The sequence below is a fragment of the Humulus lupulus genome, chromosome 7, assembly GCF_963169125.1.
Source record: "Humulus lupulus chromosome 7, drHumLupu1.1, whole genome shotgun sequence".
NCBI lineage: Eukaryota > Viridiplantae > Streptophyta > Magnoliopsida > Rosales > Cannabaceae > Humulus > Humulus lupulus.
Window position 1 is genome coordinate 114,606,698 of NC_084799.1, and position 12,519 is coordinate 114,619,216.

The following is a 12,519-nucleotide window of genomic DNA, read 5'->3' on the forward strand; positions in this document are numbered from 1 at the left end:
CCGCGTACAAGCTGCACCAGGGGCTCGCGAGAGACACCCCCATCGTCTGAAAGGGAATGGCCAAGTATGATTCAAAAAGGTCATGCTAGTATAATCTTGTGCGGGGTACGCCTTTTAGGACCCCGTACTCCTGACCATAGCACTCATGTTAGACAAGTGGTTGGAGCACTAGGAGAGAGGACATGACCTACATGCTCCCAACCAGATGTTAGAGTTGACACCACTACCATCTGCACCACTCCTCTGACATCTGTATGGTCGAGTAGTGGGGATATCCTCGTGGTGCCTGGCCATGTACTAGTGTCAGCACCCCTACCTCTGAAACCACTCTCCTGACAGTGTACCTGTGTACGAATTGGTCCCCTAGACCACCATGTATCTAGGGCCATTAGAGCCTACTATAAAATGAACCCTGATTCCACATGGGAGGGGGTTGGAAAAATTACTGTTGCAGTGGACCTTAGTGAATACAAACTGATTTCACCATTGTTCTTCTACAATTGTTCTTGGAGTTTAAACTTAGATTTCTAAAGCTTTTCTTTTGATAATCTCTACTTTGCAATTTTTCTAACTTAACTTAGTTGACGAGTTCTCACCATCAATAGTTACAATCTTATTCTTGTAATCTATCGTTGCCCATACTTGGCTAACCAATCCATACCCAATATCATATTAAATTCGGTCATAACCAACTTTATTGAGTCAACTGATGAATCTTTTCCCACAATAATCTAGCCCATCTCTTAAGAAGGTTACCAGTTCCTTGGTAGGTGACAAGGTTCCAAATTATCTTCGCAACGTAATCTACATACTAATTCTATGCCTTTACTAGATGCAACAAAACAAATAAAAGCATGGTACCAGATTCAATCAACATAACATAAGAATCATTTCTAGGAGGCTAACCTTTCACTACTGAGGAACCTGCCTCAGCCTCTAACTGCTTCGGATCAAACACTCGAGCTAAAGTTAAGTTGTCTGCCCCCTTTGATTCTTTCTTCCTCAGCCTTGGGAAATCCCTCCTGAGGTTCCCAACACTCCCACATAAGAAACATGCCCTTTCTTGGCATTCTCCCAGATGGCGCCTCCTGCACCGAGTGCATTCTGGGTAGATTTTCTATTCTTCGCCCTCGCTCTGCTAGCCTATCTAAGCATTTCAGAACCTCTCGTCTAGCTTAGGGGTACTGAATATATCGGTAGCCTTTCCTTTCTGATCTCTGGGGCCTCTGCCCCTACCTGATCCAATAAACGGGGGTATCATTGTCTGAGCTCCACACTCTCTGACGCTCTCCCTCCATATCTCGTTTCCTATGCCCTCAACGACAAGGGCCCTCCCTACCACTTGAGCATAGGTAAAGATTTCATGTACTGGGTGATCCTAACGCCCTGGGCTATCCCGGAATTCAATCCTCGATAAATCTCTTTTTCTGAGCCACGTCCGTGGGTACCATATGAAAAGCAAACTTGGCCAACCCATCAAAATTGTTAACATATTCTGCTAGAGTCGTATTTCCTTGAACCAGATTCTGAAACTCATTTGTCTTTGCGATCTTGACCATGTCACTATAATATCTATCATTAAACAATTGCTTAAATTCTTCCCAGTTCATCATAGTTGTATCTTGCATCTGGGATACTACTTCCCACCAAGTCCAGGCATCCTCCCGTAACACATACATAGCATAGATCACCCTATCGTGACCTACCACCCCCATAAAATCGAGGATGGTGCTAACCATGCCCATCCATTGTTCAACTTTGAATGGATCTAGGCCTCCCTAAAAAACTGGAGGGTAATGTTTATGAAACCTCTCATATATTGATTCCCACCTATTCTCAACCCTAGGCTGAGCCAAAACTAGTGCCACTCCTGGCATAACAAAAGAAGAATTGTTCCTGGCAGTACCTGCTGCTCCAACCACCTGATCTTTTCCTCTTGTCTCTGCAATCTTGCTTTCATGTCTGTAAACACCTGCTGCCAATTCTGAGGGGTAGGTGGAGGGCTCTGGCCCTGGCTAAAACTTTCAGCCTCAACATAAACACTGTTAGGTCTCATTGACTGCCTTGAGTACATAACCTCTGAGTTCTTCTGCAGTCAATGACTTGTCCCATTAGGCATGATGATCACATCCAAAATCCTTCCCACGGGTAAAACAAAACAACACCCGCATTCATATACAGCAGTAGTACTTATTATATTATTCTATAATGTAATGTTTGATTAATTAAATAAATGTTACAAACTATATGTCACTAGAGAAGTGACATTTAATCTAGTGTGGGAATTTTATATTATTTTACATATAATATAATATTTTGATCAAATGAATTATGTGTTGGGAAAAATTTATACAGGATCTTTATTTATTTTAATGTTGATCTAATATTAAACAAATTAATATGAGATAACCTAGAACATGTTCATAAAATTTAATTCAAAGAGAAACAACGATAATAATACTTACAGTATATGCAGCAGAATGAGTGAGTCCTTCCTTCAGTTTCTCTAACCCTTGTATCCTTTCTGTCGCAGAGTATTATCAAGAAACTGAACCGATCTTCAATTTTCTTCAGTCATCCAAAGTATCCTTAGAATCACCTAGACTAGAGTGGGCAATTCTCAACACATGATATAGATACAGAGAGAAGAAGAGAAAATAACAAAGAGGCTTAGAAAAGGACTTGTGTTTAGAAAGAATCTAAAACTATCAGAAAACTAGTGATTAAACTTATCTGTCGTCTGTGTTTGACTTCTCTCTAAGCACCCCTTTTATAGACTCAATTAGGTCATTTAATTTAATTAAAAAATCAATAAAATAATAGCCAATTTGAAGCCCTAGGTCGAAATTATCATCAGCTTTAGGCCCATAAAATTTCCCATTTGATTATAAGCATATTAGACTTAAAATCAAGGCCTGTATTATTTTCTATTGATTTAATTAATTAAATAATTATTTAAATCATTTATCAAATTAATTATTTATAATTTGAACCTCGATTTAAACTTATTTATTAACTTAGATACCAATTTATCTTAATTAATAAATCTGCCCTAATTTATCTTTTTTTCTCAAAATTACATAACTCTGTGAAACTATCCAAAATTGACCTGGTCAACTTTGATAATTCTAATTGATAATTAAATCAATTAATTGAGACTATCTAGATGATTTTATACAAGGTACAATAGGGACCATGGGCCTATGAAATCAAGCTCCAATAAGTTATCATAAATCTAACAAATAAATTTACTAACTTATTAATTCATCGTGACTCCACTATAGACTCGGAATTGCACTCTTGAATTCATAGAACGCTCTATAACAAATATAGATACGCTATTAATTATCCATTGTTACAACCATAATTGTCACTCAATCCTCTATAGACAGTCTACAATGAGATGGGACTAAAATATTGTTTTACCCATCATTGTATTTTATCCTTAAAACACTTAGTTCCTTGTAAATGATACTTCAGTAAACTAATTTAATTACTGAAATGAGATCTCTATCTTTAAACACCTTGAACCAAACTAAAAGAAAACCATCGTTTCACTTCTTCATCAGAAGCTATAGATGTTCATATCTATGATTAACACTCCCACTCAATTATACTACCGAGTTCCAAAGATGTAAGTATGGGCCAGTCCATAGGGTAAGCTAGTAACGAACAAGTCAAAGAAGTCAAATAATACAGTCAGTTAGAATACTAACCACTCAGAATTGAGATTGAATTGACCTATGGTCAACTATATGATATGACTAGAATAGATAATAACGGTATGTTTACTTATCTTATCAACTGTCAATATCAGTCTTGTCTGGTGTAACAAATACATCCGATCTTATCTACTTTGCTAATGTTCTGGAGAGAACATAACACTACAATGTGTAAGTAGATCATATCGTAGATTGGAAAGTCAGTGTAAATCATGTGCACTGACTAATCTTAGGACTAACTTATTTTGAAAACATAATCATATTTATATTCCACTGTGATTACGTCACTATAAATACGATTAGCTATATGCTCAGGATTTAATAGAATTTTATATTAAACAAATAATCATGAAATAAAACATGTGAGAAAAGTGATTGACCAAGTCAAAAAAATGATTTCTATTCTTGTATTGATAGTAAAATGAGATTACAAAGAATTTGGGTTTTAATTAGGGCATAAAACCCCGACATTATGTGAAAAATATTATTTTGTCAAATGTAACATATATTTTGGAGTTACAATTTGAGAAATGATGATCATGATAAGTTTTTGTAACATATAGAGTAAGTTACCATTCTTAAGAAATGATGATCATAAGTTTTGTAACTCTCACAAAAAAATGTGTAAAAAGAGTTACACATCTTGCATTTGATTTTCATTAGATATAATATTTTATAGTTGTTGTGTGCATGCTTTCTAACCCCAAGAAGGGTTTGATGGCATTAGAAAATCAAATGGTGGATGAGAACTCTATAAATAAAAACCATCTTGCTCACTTGGATGTAATGTGTGAATGTGAAAAACACACTACATAGTTTAGAACACTTGTGATGACATGCTGATCTTTAGAACACTGTGATGTGTATGAGAGAAGGCTTGATAAATCCTTAGAAGCATTTATAGAGAGTATTCCCAAAGTGTTCTTATGAGGGAGGAAATAGCTTTGAGGATAAAGGTTTTGAACCTTGTTTAAGCCTTGTGTTGCTCTTGAGATCTTCATCTTTAACATTCTACTCTTATGATAATTGTCATAAGTTATGTAATCTCTTCTCTTCTCATCTTTTTCTTTTACTTATGTAATATTATTAATTAATATTATATATATATATGTATATATTTTGTGTTCATTTTGATGTAATCATCTTCATTGTTAATATACTCTAACAATCTAAAAGCTATTTTTCTTGGAAGGTGATACACTCAAAGTTTCTATTGGAGGAGGATCAATGTGATACTCTTGACACATCACAAGAAAGGAGATGAAGAACATTCATTTTATGGTATAAAGTTAGATCTCAAAGTTTAAACCACTTAATGGGTAATCATGGTGGTTTAAACTCTACAATACACCATTTTATATAATAGTGTGGTGATATATATTCACATATTTGGGTATATATATGTGTGTAATTTTGTGATTTGAAACATATGTAATCTATGTCATGACAGGCTAATTATTTTATAAGAAAAGTATTTGATATGTTATCATAATCTTGAAATTGTGAATTTCCTATATCGTAATTTGTCATATTTTGTGGTAATAGGACTTTATTTGGATGTAAATTGGTGATTTAAGTTGACATGTTTTATTGATTTAAGTTGAATCATTATAAATTAAAACATGTATATATGTAAATCATTATATGTATATATGTGATTTATATCTATATGAATGGAAAAGCATAATAGTATGATAAATCACATGTGTTGGCAATTGAGATATAATCATGCTAATATTTGTTAAATTAAAAGTATATTTATATGGGAATATACATGTGAATTATTATGGTGTGTTATATAATATGATAATTAAGGTGATAGAAATAGGTTTTATCCTACTACTGTTGGAATGTGATGAGTTACTATTTAATTGGTGAATAAAGATAATTATTTGAGAATTTAAATTTTCTCATTTAAGTGTTGAGCATCTCAATTATGAGATAAGAAATTATGAACCTAAGGGGGTTACATCTTATGATAAGTGTGTCTTGTTATTGCAAGAATGGATCAAAGTGGATCCAAAATTATAGGATGGCATATTGATCTATAGCCTTGGAGTCTAAAGTGTTGTAAAAAAATTGAGAATTATTTAGTGACAATAATTCTTAAATATTCAATGTCTCAATGATGAGACATTACAAAATTGGAGAAGCAATTTTGAATCTTAAAACAAAAAATAGTGAATGAATTGATGAGAATTTTGTTCATTTTGGTTAAAGATAGTGATATGTTTAAATTGATTTCAATGAGGAGATAATTTTAAACTAAAGCAAGAGGAAGTGTTATTTAAATCAATGAGGGTTAATTTTCTTTGATTAAGTGTTAAAATTGAAATCTTCAAATTTGATTTTGATGAGAAAATCAAGGGCTGTCAAAGTGGTATTTTCAAAAGAATCTCAAAGAGACTCTTAGAAAATGCACAAAAGTTGTTTAAGTAATTTTGATATTATTTAGACAATTAAAAATAAACATTAGTGATTATTTGTTTGAGAAATTTTCACATTGTATTTGTGTTTACTTATTTCATCATGTGAAATGTGAAAAGAAAGAAAACCAAGTGAATGTTACTTTCAAATGGATGTGTCTTGCTTTTTTACAAGTAAATGAGTCAAAATAAATTAACATTGAGGTGTTGTTTACTTTGACTTATTGTGAAATTATCAGGCGGTTTAAGGACTCATGATGAATTTTGGGAATCATAAGTCTATTATTATCTTGGAGGATAATGTAAAGGACTTAATAGAAATGAAGAGATTTATATTTTAAATTGACATTTTATCATTTATGAGAAATGTGGGGGTGATGCTCCAAAATTAGTCAATTTATTTTGAGAAATGATTGATTAATTTGTTCATCTTATTAAAATGTATATATACAAGTTATATGATCTTGAATTCCACATTCTAAATTATTTTAAGCTTTATGTATATAATATGAGTGATATTGACATGCTTGATGTCTAAGGTTAGTTTGTGAGATTGGTTCAATAAAGAATCAATATATAACATAAAAAGAGTAATAGAAAGAAGAAAAATAAAAGGTTTCTAGAATCAATACTCAAGAAAGTGTGCTTATCTTGAGTATTGAAGTGTAAAAAATAGTAGGGGTGTTGACTTGGGTCAAACTCACTGTTTTGATAAATTAAATGTGTAAATATTTTATTCAAACTATATCTAGCACAAAGTCTGAATAAAATAATGAGAGAGTGATGACTCATTAAGTATGCATACATGAGAAAAGAAAATGATTCAAAATGGAATCAAAATTTTGAGAAGTTAAGTGAAAACTTGACAAATGACTAAATCTTTTACAAAAGATTTAGTACATCTCGAGGGATGGGACTAAAACTCCCTAAAGAGATTCACGGTTGATGGTAACATATCTTAATATTAGTTACTCAAACTAGTGTTAGGTTCAATACGTAATAACAAGTCAACTAAGTGAATGTGTATAGTACCTAAAATTGTCTTGTCTAAGATATAAGTACTAAGTGTTACTAATTGTAGGGTTAAAACCAAAAGGTTTTTTAATGGAACTTAGTCTTGAGATGACAAGTATCTTAAGAGTAACAAGGTACTATAAATGTTCCACCTATATGGACTTAGAAGTGGTGCCGGCTCTCATGAGAATTTGGAGTTCATTCTCAAGAAAAGTCCATGAATGGATTTGTGCACATGGCCATTAACAGTACAAAAGCGAGCCATGAGGTTCTCAAGTGAACATAGCAAAAGTGTGTGCATTATCACTGGTTTGTTATCAAGGAATAGTGGTTCAATGCTTGAGCAACCAAAATTCCAACAAACTTTATGATAATTACACTAAGGTAAAATTCAAGTCGAAAGACATTTTACTTTATGCACTAATGCATTGGTTTCTATAGAGAGTTGAATTATTTAATCAAGTGGGGAATATTATATTATTCTATAATATAATGTTTGATTGATTAAATAAATGTTACAAACTATTTGTCACTAGAGAAGTGTCATTTAATCTAGTGCAAGAATGTTATATTATTTTACATATAATATAATATTTTGATCAAATGAATTATGTGACAAATGTTATTTTGTCAAATGTAACATATATTGTGGAGTTACAATTTGAGAAATGATGATCATAATAAGTTTTTGTAACATATAGAGTAAGTTACAATTCTTATGAAATGATGATCATAAGTTTTGTAACTCTAACATCTTGAATTTGATTTTCATTAGCTATAATAATTTATAGTTGTTGTGTGCATGTTTTCTAACCCCCAAAAAGGGTTTGATGGCATTAGAAAATCAAATGGTGGATTAGAACTCTATAAATAGAAATCATCTTACTCCACTTGGATGTAATGTGTGAATCTGAAAAACACACTACATAGTTTAGAACACTTGTGTGGCATGTTGATCTTTAGAACACTATGATGAGTATGAGTGAAGGCTTGATAAATCCTTAGAAGCATTTCTAGAGATTATTCCCAAAGTGTTCTGATGAGGGAGGAAATAGCTTTGATGACAAAAATTTTGAACCTTGTTTAAGCCTTGTGTTGCTCTTGAGATCTTCATCTTTAACCTTCTACTCTTATGATAATTGTCATAAGTTATGTAATCTCTTCTCATCTTTTTCTTTTACTTATGTAATATTATTAACTAATATTATATATATTTTTTGTGTTCATTTTGATTATAATCATCTTCATTGTTAATATTCTCTAACAGTACTAAAATACATGCCCATAAAGCTCATGCATCAATTAATAACCCCTACTCTTACAAACATAAATATCATGCTCTCTTCTCTAGCATGCAGGTAAAACATTTATTTATCAATTGAGCAGGAAAGCACATAACCTTATCAATAGTCAAGGGCCAGTCCCTATTAGAATATCTCATGCTTCCTAATAAGGCGTGCAGATAAGGCATTTATATCCTATTTAAGCAGTTAAACACATAACCACATAAATAGTTACCAAACCTTGAGTCGAGCTTGTCTTTAGTGGCAAGTGTACATGCCCGACCAGTCTTTAGGAACCCTTAACCTTGCCTCACTCCGATACCAAGTTGTAATGTCCTCCTAATCTAGAACCATTACACTGTGTACTTTAAATAGTGCTAGAATTGTTAATCAAGTCCCTTGGTTATAAACTCGTAACTAAGGTTAGTGACAAGGGTTAGGGTTAAAAAATTTGGTCAAAGGGAAACGTTGACATTTTACTAAAAATATTTGCATTCATACATGGGATCCCAAAATAACATAAATAGATGTTTGAAAGGTCTACTACAATTCAAAAGTTACAACCAACCAACCTAGGCGGAAAAATAAGGGATTACAACCCTAGTTCCTCTAAGATACCCTCGGTTGTGGTGGTCAAGCAGCCGCATATGTACACGCCGCCACAGAAGCTCTCCAACTCATGACTGGTCCAACTTCATTTTCCCCTTACCTGCACCACATAGCACCCGTGAGCCAAGGCTCAGCAAGAAAACTTAAGCATGTGCATGAACAGTGAATATAGATTCCAGATGCATATCTAGCATGCCCAACAGTGATAACCTACTCATGCATACATACAATTACATATAAATGACTACCATGTCATAACGAGGCTCGTTGCCCAAAATAAATGATTAATAAGTCATACTGGGGCCCAGCGCCCTAGGATATGGGACAAATGAGTCACCCCGGGGGCCTGTGCCCTATCCTCTGTATATACCAGTCGTAGTGCTGGCCTAGCATACCTGACGCTCTAATTTTCCATGACCATTGGATCGGACAAGCGTATAATGCGATCCAGATTAGGCCTAACCATATCGACCAGCACTCAGCACTATTGCCGCCCTTGACTTATGAACCAAAGCTTTTCAATCAAATAATGCAAACAAGCTTACATCTTTTAATAGATATCCCAAAATAGAGCATTCACGCATGCTTAATCAATTAATCACAGACATAATCATATTCATGTTCATTCTCAGGGGCCTGAGCCCTATTCATAATCAAATTAAACAACCAGATAACCAGTTAGTGATAAGCATACTTTAGATAATACAAGTATGCATACATATTAATCATACATCTCAGCCAATTAAATACAAACACAGTAATGACCATGTTTCTTAATGGGGTCGAACCCTAACCACACAGATAATCACATTTAACATGTATTGGGTGTAATTTTCTTATCTCAAGTCCGAGTGCAATGTATATTAAGAACGACCCTCAAGCACGATCCCGGTTCTGAGCCCCTAGTGATAACCTAGTCACAACCACAATATAGAATCTCGTGAATAGCGAGGGAATAAAGGCTTTCAGACCGAGTCCTAGCCTCCGGGACATTGAATTCTACTAAACGGGGTAGTAGAATCAATCTCAAGCCCTTAGGTTTGAGTTCCCGTACTCAAAACCTTCTCGAGGCTAAAAATATCTTCAAGCGTCGCGGCCCAAGGCAAAAGAGTCGTGACCCACCTCAAGTCAGAGAGCCCAAGGGCTCTCCACTGGACCACACACGTCACGACGTGCCCCTACAAGCGTTGCGGCTCAAAAGGGATTTTAGCACCTGCTTCTCTGTGCGTTCATGAGAGCCACAACGCCTCAAGAACAGGGTCGCGGCTCAACATGAAAAACCAGATTTTCCCCTTGTTTGTTCAAGCCAAATCTCACCAAAAACCTATCCCAACATAGCTCATTCCCAAAAGTAAAGTTCCCATTACCCATTATCCTGCTAATACACTAAATACCCAAAATACCCCCTTGACTTACCCCGAGTCGGGTATTTGGCCCTGTTGTGACTTTCCTGCTAATGTGCTCCCTAGGATCGCCTCGTGCCGAGTAACCCACACTACACCAAATACCCCTTTCCATAACATATGAATATAATAGTATTGAAAAAGTATTATGATACATCAAATAATAAAATAATAGGTGGGAACAAAATTGGCGGTACCAAAATTGGCGGTACCAAAATTTTGGAGCCCACGTATTAGTAAATTATCTTCTACTTTTACTTTTTTATTTGCCTCTACTTTTTTATTTGCAACCCTCTAAACAGTTTTCTAACACACTTCTGACCATCCCTCAAGCGATACCCAGTTAGGGTTTTAGTATTAGCCACCGTCTTCCTCTTCTTCTTCTAATAACAATGGTGATCCCGATCCTGAAACTTCTGATCTCAGTCATGGGGCGGTCGAGAAGGAGAAGGAAGAGGAGGTAAGCAGAGTTTCTATTCATCAGGAGCTTGCGAGGTTGGAATTGAAGGAGAACGAGGAAGAGCCAATTCTGAAACCGGATTTGGAGGAGAAGAAAGAAGAAAAAGAAGAAGAGAAGGATGAGGATAGGTATTTGAGTGGAGAAGAAATGGGGAGCCGAAATGGAAGTGACGATGGAAATGAGAATGTGAATGAGGATGGGTATGGGAATGGGAGTGAGAACGAGAATGAAAATGAGGATGAGGATGAAGATGAAGATGAGGAAAGGAAGAGAGAAGTAGAAGAGAATGATGGTGAAGATGGTGGAGTGAGAGAGAATAAGAGTGGAATGAGACTGAAAATGGCAGTGAAGTAAATAATGGTAGCGGTGAGATGGATAAGAAGCTTTGATTATCTCTGCAAGTCTCTTATCGTAAAAGAGAAACAAAGTGACTCTGGCCGAACTTGATGCTGGGCTTCTTCTCGGTGGATTGCCATTATCCTTTGCTAGGTATGCTTCTCTCTTTACTTTAATTGTTTTAATGTGTTTTAATCTTTTTTGGAATTACTGAGCTTGTTTTTTTTTTCTTTTTTGTTTCTTGTTGTTTCCAGTTTTATGGTGCAACAACATTTTTCATTCATAGATCAAACATCAGTGTCTCCTTGATTATGCTTTATATGAAGGTAAGAGCTTAATGGCTCTTTATTTGGAAATAAATTTTAGTACTTGAAATTTTTGTTAGTACTTTCTTTAAAATTACTAAAGAGATGTCAAATGAAAATATGAAATGAATAGTGTGGCACTAGAATATTGAAGTGCTAGTGTGGTAGTGAACAACTAGCAGAACATGTTTAACTAATTTCTCTGTACTTGTTTTCAGTAACACTCTCTATTAGTACCAAGGCACTCAAAGTACTAAGTCATTTGCTCTAGAATGTTTAATTGCTCTGTACTCATTTTGAAAAAATACATAATCTACCAGGGAAAAGTATAAGATATAGAAACAGGGGACAATTTTGAATATTGAGATGAACCAATAGAGGGAAATTTAAAATCTGTAAAGTAAACAGTCCAACATTAAAATGTTTGACAACCAAACCCAATATGTTGTTCATTCACGTCTGCAGTATGAGAGACAAGCAGTGGTTCTAATAGCGGTACTACTCATTGAAACCCCAAGGCATCCCATACCTACATTCAAAGTAATAGCAGTCAGATCGATGTAAAGGACATATTGTTGAACTTTATTTAGTAAATGAAAAACCATAAAATATATATATACAGATCGATTATCTTTAACATAAATTATAAGCTAGTGTGTATCATTACCTAACATCAATGGCTTCTGAACTTTTCATCAGTCTGATGCGTTTGCATGATTCTGTGAACATTCTGCCCCATATTGATAACATAAAATTAAAATAGAAATCTAAATTATGTGGAGGTCATGTCAAGTTAGATAATGCCTACTAGCAAATCTTAGCTAGTTTGGTATGGTCTCATTCCATGGCAACTAATTTCCAAAACCAAAATGATGAAAGTATAATAAATTATTTAATGGCTATAGAATAGAGAGAATGGGGGATTACACTCTTATATTTTTTTTAGTGGACAAATCTTAAT

The 12,519-nt window shown here is 34.4% G+C and overlaps 1 protein-coding gene across 1 annotated transcript in view; it reads left to right on the plus strand.

Moving 5' to 3' along the window:
* LOC133792095 (uncharacterized) overlaps positions 1–11,746 on the plus strand; it is a 47,449-nt gene extending 35,703 nt beyond the window's left edge. Inside the window, exons 2-3 of the mRNA XM_062230004.1 lie at positions 10,819–11,406; positions 11,508–11,746. Of these exons, the coding sequence (XP_062085988.1) occupies positions 10,819–11,271 (453 nt within the window). The 3' untranslated portion in view covers positions 11,272–11,406; positions 11,508–11,746. The remainder of the gene's footprint in view (positions 1–10,818; positions 11,407–11,507) is intronic.
* Positions 11,747–12,519: the final 773 nt, after the last annotated feature.